Source organism: Larimichthys crocea, chromosome X (genome assembly GCF_000972845.2).
Source record: "Larimichthys crocea isolate SSNF chromosome X, L_crocea_2.0, whole genome shotgun sequence".
Lineage (NCBI taxonomy): Eukaryota > Metazoa > Chordata > Actinopteri > Sciaenidae > Larimichthys > Larimichthys crocea.
The window spans coordinates 30,517,444-30,530,103 of NC_040020.1; the positions used below are offsets into that span (position 1 = coordinate 30,517,444).

Below are 12,660 nucleotides of genomic sequence, written 5' to 3' on the forward strand. Positions count from 1 at the left end.
CTGTGCACTCTCAACTTCAACTGAATCCTGAAATGTGCATATAAGCGATTAGGTGTGTTCAGCTCTAATACTGCACATGCTGCATATACAGAGTTCTACATGAGCCTTTGCTTTTAGTTTTCACTTTTTTGTAAGTAAAAAACAAAACAAAAAAAAAACTTGTATGCTTGCAGACATGATCACAACACACAAAACTAATACAATGAACATTTAGGCTTCGCAGAACATTTCTATGGGCAACGAGCTACAAATTCAGAGGTTCTTAGATTACAGTAACATTACACAGACCGGATTTTTACATTATGTTGGACTTACAAAGTGGCAGACCTGAGTTTCAGTTTATGGAACCAACAATATAAAGTATTAAATTTGTTTTAAAAAATCCTAAATTAAATATTGTTACATTACTTGTATATTGCAGGTTACTTTTATGTCTAATATTCAGACTGTATTCTATATATAAAAAAAGGACAGCTGTGTTATATTATATATAATGTTATATAACTACAATACAAACATATGTTTGTGTATACAAATGTCATTAATTTGACTTTTTTGTGCTATCGATCACTTTGTAAAACCAAATGTCTTCATCTCAAATTCCTCATCTTTATGATAGCCTAATAAATAAATGTACTAATATTGACTTCAGTAAATGCTGTTTATGTGAAAATTCTGAAAAGTGTTTTACAACAGTTTTATTAATTGTCTGTAATGATGAGAAATAGAAACCCATGATCAGTAGATCTGTGTGCACCTCAGCTAACACGTTTTCAAGTCTCCATTTTAACATAGGCAGCTGACACAAGACATGGGACATGCCTTTTGTTAGGGTCAAGTTACAAGATTAAACCTTAGACATATAGTTACTGTAATATTAAATGTGCTTGTCTGTGTGTCTTCCTCTCAGATGGGTTTGATGTAATTGCTGGGGAACAGTCCCGTTTTGCCCCTGAGCTTGCCTTTCCACCAGTCCTTATCGGAGCTCTCCAAGACCTCTATGATATCGCCGGCGTTGAACTCCAGCTCGTCCCTCTCTTCAGCATGGAAACTGTACAGAGCTCTGACTTGCAGCGTGGATGAGGTTTTGTGCTGGACACAGAGGAAGGAGACATACAGAATGATACAGACAGATACTCACTCAACTCAGTCCATGAACCAAGTGTCATTGAACTTTACAAGTGCTCCAACAATCTGGTGGTAAATTAGAGCTACAGTAAGTTTCAAATAACCATTTCTTTTGAGTTTTTTTGGTGGTTTAGTACCTGAATTTTCAGAATTGACAAAAAAATCTGACCAAATAAGAATGTTGGGCTGTTCTTTGGTACAGATCCTTTTTGGTACAGATCTATATGACAAAAAATTACTTCTGATATTTTAGTAAATCTTGTTATTTGAATCCTGTTTTGTCATTTTGAGGTTCCAAAAGTGATTACATATTGTCGCTATTGGGTAGATTTAATGGCAGGAAACTACTAAGTAGTGCCTGATTGGGCAATATTTCAACGTGTTAATGTAATGATGTCATACAATTACACGCAAACTGCTGAAAGTGAACGTAACATTGCTACTGCCTCCATTGTGGAGGGTTTTAAAAAGACAAGAAAATACAGTAGTAAGTGTGGAAGTGGTGAACTGTACAATTAACCATAGTAATAAGCAACAATGTAACAACGAGAGCGGGAAAAACAACAAACTTATTTAAGCACATCGAGCGGAAGCACTTGGTTGAATATGCGGAGAAAGAAATCCCACGAGCCCAGAGCTCAACAATCAATGTGAGTTCTAAAACTACATCGGCCACCATAGCTGAGTTGCAAGTTAATATTTTGATATATTGTCAAGTTGTCAAGAATATTATTATCATAGAGATATCATGATATTATTTTAGGGTCATATTGCCCACCCCTACTACAATGCAAGGCCCTGGTCTGACAATCAGGAACACTTGGGGCACGGGGTTCAGTCAACATGCCAATGGGAGGAGCTAGGGATCAAACCGCCAACCCCATGACTGGTGGAAAACCTGGTCTGATTTACACACTTCTTTATGAGAAAATGATCCAACTTGTGATGTTCATTAACCTATTTGGAAAAATGTCTTAGATAATGTCATTATGCTTAAAAAGGCTTTTTCTAGACTGCTTTGAAGCTGACATTTTGGACATTCGGTAGTGAATAAGAGATAAAAAAAAAAAGTCATCTGACTACAGCAACTAGCTGCCACACAAAAACACACACACACACACACACACACACACACACACACAATTAACAAGGGGATTTTAAATGAATTTGATTCATTTTTTTTATAAAGGTGCACAAAGCAGGCTATTACATATGGACAGACACACACTAAAACACAATCATTCAGACAAAAAGTGCGCACACACACACACACACACACACACACACACACACACACACACACACACACACACACGGTACTGTTTAGTACCTGAAAATGTCCCCTACATATATTACTACTGTCATTATTGCTACCATATGTCCATTACAGTTTATAGTTAGTTGATGATTTGCTGCTGCTGTGCATCTGTGTCTCTATCACAGGTTCCACTGCTACTGTAATCATTTTATCCTTCATTGTAATTGTACAATATGTTTGTGTTGAACACGTAACATCTCTGCACGCCTGTCCGTCCTGGGAGAGGGATCCCTCCTCTGTGGCTCTTCCTGAGGTTTCTTCCACCCTTTCCCCTGTTAAAAGGGTTTTTTGTGGGACTAGGGTCTAAGGACAGAGGGTGTCACTCCCGATACAGATTGTAAAGCCCTTAGAGGCAAATGTATTTTGTGACTTTGGGCTATACTAATAAAATTTGATTTGATTTTGATTTTGAGCTGCCAGAGAATGGAAGAGCTCACAAAACTTTAAATTTTAATGTCTTTTTTATTGCTTTTTTAAAGTAGTTCTTATTTTTGAAAAAAGCGAAACACCACCATGGCTTCGTTCTTTCACTACAGCAGATGTTTCTATTCAATCACATCACAATGAGTGGACATTTCTTACTTTCCATGACTAGCTTTCCTACCTGTTGGTCTGTGTCTTTTAGGAATATCTGACTTTTGGAGCTTTTGTAATGTTCTTTAACATGCTTTAAAAAAGGTATTTTGGACATACAGTACTCAACAACAGATCACATTTAAACTTGAAGTCATCTGACTACTGCAGTTAGCTGCCACACAATCACACCCACACATGCGCGTGTTTGATTTGATTTGTTTTCCTACAAATATGCACAAAGCAGCCTATTACATATGCACAGACACACATTCAGACAAAAAGCGTGCACACATAAAAAACAAACACACACACACACACAGCACTGTTAAGTACCTGTTGTGCAGCAGGTGAGCTGCTGGAGCGTGGAAATGTGGGTAGAGGAAGTAACATTTCAGCGCCTCTGCCGTGTCTTTTCTGTTGGGACACAAAACTGTGTTTGAAGATAGAGTTGTTTTTGTAATGTTCATTAATTAAAAAAAGGCTTTTTTCTAAGCTCCATACTACTCAACAACAGATCAAACTTAAACTTCAAGTCATCTAACTACTGTAGCTAGCTGCCACACACACACACAAAACACACAGTACCTGTCGTGGTGCAGGTGTAGGTGAGCTACTGGAGAGTGGAAGAATGGGTAGAGGAAGTAACATTTCTGAGCCTCTGCTCGGCCGTTGCTGTTGAGACACAAATAAGTTTATATTTAAAGTTTTACTGCGTTTTATAATCAAATCGTATTAGAGTAGATGTTTCTACTCAAATGCATGACAGTAATATTTTTTTTTACCCTCCATGACTAGGTCTCCTACCTGTTGTTCTGTGTCTTTTAGGAATATCTGACTTTGGTTTGGAGATATTGCTTTTGTAATGTTCACGAGAGTACTGTTCAAATTCAGCTCAAATTTAAACTTTAAATCATCTAACGACTGTAGCTAGCTGCCACACACACACACACACACACACACACACACACACACATGCATACGCACACAAACACACACACAGTACTGTTGTGTACCTGTTGTGGTGCAGGTGTAGGTGAACCGCTGGAGTGTGAAGGAACAGGTAGAGGAGGAAACATTTCTGAGCCTTTGCTGCGCCATTTCTGTTGGGACACAACAACTTTATATTTTAATATCTATTTTTTACTGTTTTTTTCAGTTTTGTTTACAAATTAAGGTCTTATTTTGAAAAAGTGACACATTACAAGTACATTTTTATACTACAGTAGATGTATCAACTCAAATGCATTACAATAAGTGCTTCTTACTATCCGTCAGTAGTTTTCCTACCTGTTGGTCTGTGTCTTTCAGGAACATCTGACTTTGTTTGGAGACAGAGTTTTTTTTGTAATATTCCACCAGCTGGTTGAGAGAAGGGAACTTTTCAGACCAGAGATAATACTGCCCTCTGCTGTTCCGCATCACCTTGAAGTGCTGCACATGTGCTGCATGTCTACAATGGAATAAAATACAGAGCAGCCTTTTATGTCTGCTACAATATTTATAAATTCTATATGTCTCTTTATGAAAATGTGAGATGTTTACAAAAATGAAACCCACGTAAAGGCAAACACTGAGTGACGTCTTATATTTGGGCTTCTAAAGCTTGTTAATCTCTTGTTCCTGAACAAACATATATTTAGAGTCCCACTAGATCCAGAAGCAGACAGGATGTAAATAAATCAAACTGACTTTTAATGGACAACATAGTCTGGAATAACTTTTTTTTTAGAATAAATCTAGACACACACTGAACGCACCTGACAGAGATGGAGAAGTCACCAGGGACTCCATTCTGACTGCCCCTTATGATGAAGGTCCCCGCAGGCTGCGACATTAGTTTCTCCTGGGCCTCGCTGCGACTATAGTCCTCCTGGTACCAGCTGGAGTCATGAAGAAGGCACAAAGAGGTGGTTTCACAGGTATAAAGGAAGATAGCAAAACCTGCTGAATGACCATTTCATTTTCTTTCCACTTGTATACTCTCTCTTAATCTACACTTGGGCAACAAAGTCAAACTTTCTTGTTTAAAAAAATACTTTCCAAATAAAACCCTTTCATAATAATAATAAAAAGAAGACATTATCTAATTAACTCATGCATGTTATTGCATGTTTCTCTTTCATTTTCTCTTTTGGCTCTATGTGAGTTTTACCTGGGCAGATGAATGTCAATGAAGTTTTGGGGTACAAACCCCACAACTCCACTTAGTTCTGCTTTGTACCAATTTCCAGTGGTCTGCAGAATCTGACATAGTGAGACACAATCATAATCGAGGTGAGTATACTGTACTACACAGATTTTTTTAGAGAAGGGTTCAATCTGGGGCAACTGGACTAGGTTGTAGGAAGATCCAGGTATTTTCCTAGGCGGGATCGTTGACCAAGCACTGTTTCCACTTGGTTCGTTAGTGCTCATGTTGTTGAGACGACTGTCATTCACACCAGACCCAGGTGACTTTAACCACAGTCGTTCAGGCCACCTCAGCTCCGGTTTGGACAGTGATCATCCAGTCTGGATTATCTCCCAACCAGTCAGAACTGAAGAAGCTGGTGAAACATCGTCACAGATCTACAACCTAGTCCAATTGTTACAGATTTAATCCTTCTCGAATAAAGATGACCTGGATGACGAAGAACCTTCACAGACAGAAGTATAATAATACATATTTTATCATGATAACTTTTTTGTTCATTTAATAAAACAAGCAAAATTGGCAAATGTATGACTTCAGGATGATCATGTAATAGATATAAGAAGAGAGAACGCTTGTCGACAGTTCTTGACAGTTTTCAATACTTTATAGATGGGTGTTGGGTCAGACTGCTTATTATCGTGTTCCATTTACTTATTTGGGTCTTGTGAAAACGGAAAATTACTTTTTCTCATGCTTATGATAAGTTACTCTGAGTGTTCAGTGGTTTGTGGTCTGTGTTTGTGGGGTTTGTGAGAGCTTTTTAGAGAGTTAGTGGTTTGTCACATGTTAATCAGCTTCTATTTTATGTTGTGGCTGTTGTACTCGCTTGCATTTCTTCACTGTATTCTGTACAACCTACTTATTATGCAGTTAAGTCCTTATGCAGTTCATTTATTGTATGCATCTGAATATAAGGCGCAAAATAAGCTGTGTGTGCACATGAAAGGAAACAACTCGGATCAGGTCTATAAACAGAACATTCACTTTGTGGTTTAGAGGTGTGAATTACAGGCATTGTCTATGTGCAAAATGCACAGAGCTTGTTCAGCTTGCTGGACTGAACTATTTGCATTCCTTTGTTTTAATATTTTAAATTGCAGATGTGTGGTCAGTGCATCAAGATTTACTTGCACATTCTACTTGCTTTTTTTAAATTATTTTGCCACACGTCAATCAGTAGGCCCTAAAAGACATCAAGATTTCATTGTAATGACTGTGCAAGAATAGGAAATGAACTTGTACTTGAGCTTCAGGATGCAATTTCACAAGACATTTTTTTATAACCTGTTGCACAAACCGAACATAGCACAAATCGAAAAAGTCTGTTATAGAAATGTCCGGTCAAGTTTCCCATCACAATTTGGTCGTACAGCATGTGGTTACGTGATACTTAACCTTCAAGTGCTGTCCTTTTCTGAAGCTGAGTTCTTCATCAACCTTTGCTCTATAGTCATACTTGGTTGTAGCCTCCATGGTAAATCAGCTAAACGAAAGGTAAAAATAAATAAATAAAAAAAAAAGGTACAAAGGCATTATGAGTACATTTACAAATGGTACTGTATAAAACCATTGTTTTAAAATTATGCAGGTCCTAACTACATGTTGAAATGCAGGCATTTCTTCTTCAGGCAATTCCATTTGTAACCTATAAACCTTAAATATATTTATATACTTTGCCCTGTCTTCTTTTACGCACATTAATGAAATGGCTATGACAGATGAAACCAATAAGCTATCGCAAGCTTCACCTGGACTCCACCTGGAGCTAGTACATTGCTCCTTCAGTGCATTAAGAGGAAAGTCTGTATTGACAGCTCAGAAAACAAGAGGCCAACAAACCATAATTTGCAATGACAATCTGTTGCTGTTTCTGCCTCACTGAAGAGACAGAAGTGTTACTCACCACGTATGTGCCGTTCTCCAGGCAGAGATGAAATCACACAGCTTACAAAGAGAGGTTAGAAACTCCTGCTGCTGTCAGCTCACAGGAAGCAACGTCAGACTACAGCTGCCACCGAAACACGGTTTCTGTCACTGCTGACCACTTGCACACACAGTCACCGGAACTCATACTGAAATACACACAGGTGCAAAGACAATGCACGAAAAGATCAGATCTTACGTGCACGCCACACAAACATCCACATTAGGAGCAACTGTACGAAAGTATTTAGGTCTAGGGTGAATGCATGACTGAAAGCTAAACTCAGATTTAATAGATTTTATTTGTCACATATACAAACAAGTGCATACAGTTTAATGGTGTTGGTTTTAAGCCAAAGACAGCAACATGCACACTGGAATCTATTTTATTAATCCATTTCAGCTCATTGGCATTCAAAACAGGAAGTTTCCTGTTAACACAGACGTTGCGTTGTAGTAATGATGTGGTAATAATTCACATTTAGTACTTCTCCAGTCAGTGACAGGTGTCTCAGTTGTGGTTTGCTGAACTAATTTGAATGCCTGGAGCTTTGGCGGTCTTTGCGATTTGTGTGCAGCTTCTACCTGTTGTTATGGAATTTTCTATCCTTAGGTTACACAAGGTCACGTGTGGGCCTTGAGGTCCTCGGCAGTATTAGTTGTTTGGCTTTGGTTGAGAACAGTAGGTGCCAGTCTATCTCAACACTGTGGTGGCCAGGGTCGAAGAGACCTATTGCTGCCTTCTTAGACATAATAGATAGCTTGCTGTTGATGTTCCAATCTGCGTAAACAGACATCTGTGTCTCCAGACTAGAATATGCTGACAATAACACCTCCAAGAGTAAAGACATTCTCTTTGGCTAATTCTAGGTGTATGGTATTTGTGGTGTTATCTTGGGGTTTAAAGTCTATCCACCAGGATGAGTTTGGCAGAATATGAAGCTGACTCAGGCACTTCTGATGAACTTTGAAAGTGTCTCTAATTCTCCTTGGCGAAGCGTCAATACATAATACAGCATAAGACATCAGAGGCTCCTGAACACTTTCTTCCTTCATGACCTCACCATTGACCTTTGACTTCAGCATTTTCCCCACAACACCTGTCACTTTGTTTCCCTGTATTTAGGTGTGTTTGTGTGTGTGTTTTTTTCCAGTTTCCCGCCTCATCTATACAGTAGCTGTTGGATGTTTGAGGCGTGCTGTATTTATTAAGTTTACCACATGATGGCAGCAGACTACAGGACAAGATGGATATATGGCGAGTGGGCATATTACAGGGCAGGAATTATGGTTCTTTTGTCTTTTTCTACAGGCATGATGTCCATTTATTGGAAACAACTGTTAATTAGGTACAATCTTTTAGGTTAAAGTGTATGATCTCATAGATTTCTGAGTATTTGGGGTGAATAAAAAATAGGTTTTTAATAATACCGGAATTCAAAGCGCTTTTGTGCAGCTAAATCAAGATACTGACTTTTCTGCCACCGCAAGTCTTTTTGTGAGTTAATCTGAGCACCGTTTAATTCGGTTGGTTTGGCAGGTGAGAGCAACGACACCAAACTCAAGTAGCATGAAATCACTGCACTGATGGGGGCAGTGATTTGTCTTGGTCTTTTTAAAGAGCACTGCAGCACAGAGGAGTGACAATATAATGTGAAGTAACTGCAGGACAAAGCCAACGATTTTAGAAGAAAGAGGAAGAAGAAGAAGAAATATGTTGACAACTCAGCCCTTAGTAATGATTGCCTTGCATATTTTTTATTGTAAATGTCTGATTCTAGTATTTAAAAATAAGACTATAAGTCTACAGCAACATTAGTAGCTCTATGAGGCTTGTACTTAGGCACAGCTGTGCTGCCATGCTCACTCTGTCAATGTTAACATGTGAATGTTACGCAGGTATACTGTTAACCAGGACCGCTGTTTAGCATGCACAAAACACAACACAAAATAAGGCTTAAGCAGATGGGAATATGGTTTGATCTGCAGGTGCTTATATGTATGTTTTGGGCAAACTGATGCTAGAATGAGTGAATGGATGAATACATGTGTCAAATTTCACGTTAATCCATCCAACAGTTTTTGAGACATTTCACTCAAAATCCCCAAATGTCAGCCACATGATGTCACTAGAGGAAATGTCATTCATTATATGGAAACCATGAAGGTGTGTACCAAATCTATCTTGTATTGATATTTTAGATAATAAGTGAAATCTGTGACCTGCAGGTCCTCTGGACAACATGGACAATTGTACTGAACTTCAATCCAGCCAGTGCTTATTGGAATATTTCAGTCTAGACTGATCACCAGACTGAGAATTTCCATCCATGCAATAAAATAAAAATAAACCCCCATAAGATACCTTCATACATTTCAACTATGTAAGTGTATATAACATGTGTCAATTATTAGAGATGCCACTTATATGAAGGTAGTCATCCGTCCTAAATCTCTTGGTGTATTCAGCCATTGTGGACAATGTTGTAAATCAGTGTGCAGAACTTTGATATGATAAATGTGGCTTTTTTAAAATCATTTTCTAGGTTTGCCAAAAAAAAAGAAAGATAACTCTGTTTTTATTTATTTGTTTTTTTTTCCTTCTTAGATTATTTTCAGAAAAATGTGTCACAATATTATTAAAACTGCAATATAGGAATACACATAACATAATAAAGAGTTTTAATCACATCCGTCTTTAATATAATTAACACAATGCAACAAAGAACACTTCCCCACTATGTTTCATATAGTGGAAAACAAACTGAGAGTGTGCTCACACCTGTACTGTCAGGTGAATTATCATGAAGAGAATGATAGAATATGCTTGGTGGGGAAGAAGAAGACATGCAGAGACAAAGGAGCAGGAGGAGGTTTGGTGTTCTGTAAAAGAAATACTTGATATGGAGAGAAGGGGGCAGAGATGGGAGTCAGCTAAGAAGAGGAATAAGAGAGGACAGACTAGACAGAGCGAGAGACAGAAAGAGGATGCAGAGATGCAAGCAGTCGCAATGCAAGCAAATACTGCCACCACCAACACTCTCCCTCTGACACTTTCACAGTCAGTCTCGGTGGTCGGGCTACCGTGGTTGCTCAGATCCTCGTATGGTGTTTAGTGAGGGATTTGATCCTGCAACAGGGCTGAAAGGCAAATGTCATTTTTTTCCCCTGCTTCACTTTTTATAAAAGTGAAGCAGGCTTCAAAGAAATCAGTGTTCCCACCATGAGAAGCTTGATGAATGGACTGAATTCATGGTTGTTCCTTTTTTTTTTTAACAGTGCCACATCATTTGCCTCTTGATGGCTGTTGCCAAGGTGACCTACAGCTCTACGTGCAACTATTGTTATTCAGCTTATCATTCAGTATCAAGAAAAACAAAATAGGAAAATAGGTACAGGTGTAACTATTCAAATAAGGTATTGGTGTGTGTGTGTGTGTTTGTCTGTGTGCATAACACACAACTGACCATGTTTAATGGCCTGAGACCTTGAAAAATGTCATCTAGCTTCATGACAGTGCTCATAACGCTCTGTTTAACAGGTGGACAGGATTCAAGATATGACTAAATGCAGAGCATTTAGAATTAATGGGCCCGTTAACTCTGTTTGGTGTGCGTGACTCTGTGCACATCTGTGTGTGTTAAGCTTCTTTTAAAATCTTTTAGGGACTTCACATTCTGGAGTCTGTCTGCGTGAGTGTAAATGGAAGAGAGCGAGACTGATGTATTTGACACCAGAGAGACAGAGATACAGAATAAATATTCTGTGAGCAAACATCACTTTTTATTCAGTTTACCTTACCTAACTCTGCACATCTGTCTGCAAGTCTGAAAAGGCGGAGGAGGTGAAAGAAGATGAGGAAGAATGGCAAGATTTTGCCTTTTGCAATTCTTTGACAAAACATCTCTCTGAAATTCTAAAAAGACAAATAAATATCCCACCAGGATTTGGAAACAGCAACACCAACAATACCTCTCAGAGCTGCAAAATTCTTTCTAACATTCATAAATCGGATGATATTGTCCCCAGTGGAAAAACAACTCGGAAAGAAGCGTAAGAGAATTTCATGTTTGAAATGAAGAATATAACCAGAACCTCTACTTAAACTGTTTTTCAGATCATATCAACTAAGCTTATGAACCTTTCACGTATCTGTGTTCCCTTATCCAGACATGTCTACACCTGCTTCGCTAAGTTCTTCTTACATTTCGCAGAATTCCTTTCAGCAACACCCATGACGTTCAACACACTTAGCTGTGTGTTGGACGTCATGGTAAAAGGAAGGAGACAAACTACTAGAAAAACAGACTCAAAATGCAGGTCTTATGCAGCAGATCGCTTTGTCCTCCTCTTGCATAATAGATTTCTCTATGTACAAGACGGAAATGTTACACCCTGTTAATCCAGCCCTACAGTAAAAGCAGCACAAGAGCACCAGCTGCAGTCCTCTGTCAGTCTCTGCATCTGCTCAGCTTACAGTCCTATGTGTCAGTCTAAGTGAAAAACCTAATACCTAAGAATGTGATGTGGGCAATCTTGGCACCCATCAGCTAATCACCAGATAATGATGTTTCTAGGATTCTGGTATAGCCAGCAGATATCTGAAAAACAGATCATGGCTATCCAGGCCTTCCTGATTCCTTCCTGAAGTTGTTTGATTAGCAACTTGATGTATTAGAAAGACACATTTCTGCTAATTTCTAAATAATTAATTAAAAATAAAAAGCTAATACAATGCTAAATCATTGTCAGATGATAGCAAATGCCAATGTGCTCTGCCTCCTTAGTTCTCCACGTGGACTTTTGCAACCAAAGCCCCTCAAACGATATTGGTTACTATTTGGACCAGAACAAAGACCAAAAAAAAAAAATTGTATTTGAATTCAAGTGCAACAAGTCATGCTTTATACTCAAGAGGTTTGTCTGACTCATTGCATGACCTTTTGTCTGAATACTAAACATGACAATTATTCTCTTGAAATGTCAAACAAACAAGTTAGTTAAATTGAATAGCTAATCACGACACCAAGCCTGAGAAGTAATGTAAGACAGCCTTTTAGATAACACACCATATAGTACAGGTGTGGCCAATGTTTTAAGTACAATAAACTTGTCAGTCAGTGAGGCAAAGGAGACACAGCGACTGTCAATTCTATAACAGATTTAGGATAGGTTGAGAGGGTTACAGTCAAATTATCTTAGTTGCTTTTCATTCACATTTATTCTAAGCTATGATACATGTTTTAAGAGTAGACTTAAGACTTTCCTTTTTGATAAAGCTTATACTTAGGGCTGGCTCTGGTCATCCCTTAGTTATGCTGCCATAGGATTAGACTGCCGGGGGACTCTGTAAACATACATGTCTCATTAATGCATGTTACTAACTAAACTTCCCTGGAGTTTCTGTGCTCTATCGTCCAGCAGGTTCTCGTGGATCGTGGCTGCTGCTGTGATCCTGCACAACGCCCACTACACATATTACTACTGTCATTATTGCTACCATATCTCCATTACAGTTTAT

General features: G+C 38.5%; 1 protein-coding gene across 3 annotated transcripts; it reads right to left on the reverse strand.

Annotated features, from left to right (window-relative positions):
- Positions 1–170: 170 nt before the first annotated feature.
- On the reverse strand, positions 171–7,223 carry grap2b (GRB2 related adaptor protein 2b). Of its 3 annotated transcripts, XM_019254988.2 has the most exons (9): positions 7,120–7,223; positions 6,612–6,699; positions 5,175–5,266; positions 4,780–4,902; positions 4,310–4,472; positions 4,036–4,122; positions 3,608–3,694; positions 3,356–3,436; positions 171–1,092 (listed from the first exon to the last, which is right to left on the reverse strand). In XM_019254988.2, exons 2-9 carry the CDS (start codon positions 6,687–6,689, stop codon positions 907–909), a joined length of 897 nt encoding a protein of 298 aa, XP_019110533.2. In that variant the 5' UTR covers positions 6,690–6,699; positions 7,120–7,223; the 3' UTR covers positions 171–906. The 3 variants fall into 3 exon arrangements, with proteins under 3 accessions (XP_019110533.2, XP_027138171.1, XP_027138172.1); XM_027282370.1 differs by lacking the exons at positions 6,612–6,699; positions 7,120–7,223 and having other exon boundaries at positions 5,175–5,564; XM_027282371.1 differs by lacking the exons at positions 3,608–3,694; positions 6,612–6,699; positions 7,120–7,223 and having other exon boundaries at positions 5,175–5,564.
- Between the last annotated feature and the right edge of the window lie 5,437 nt (positions 7,224–12,660).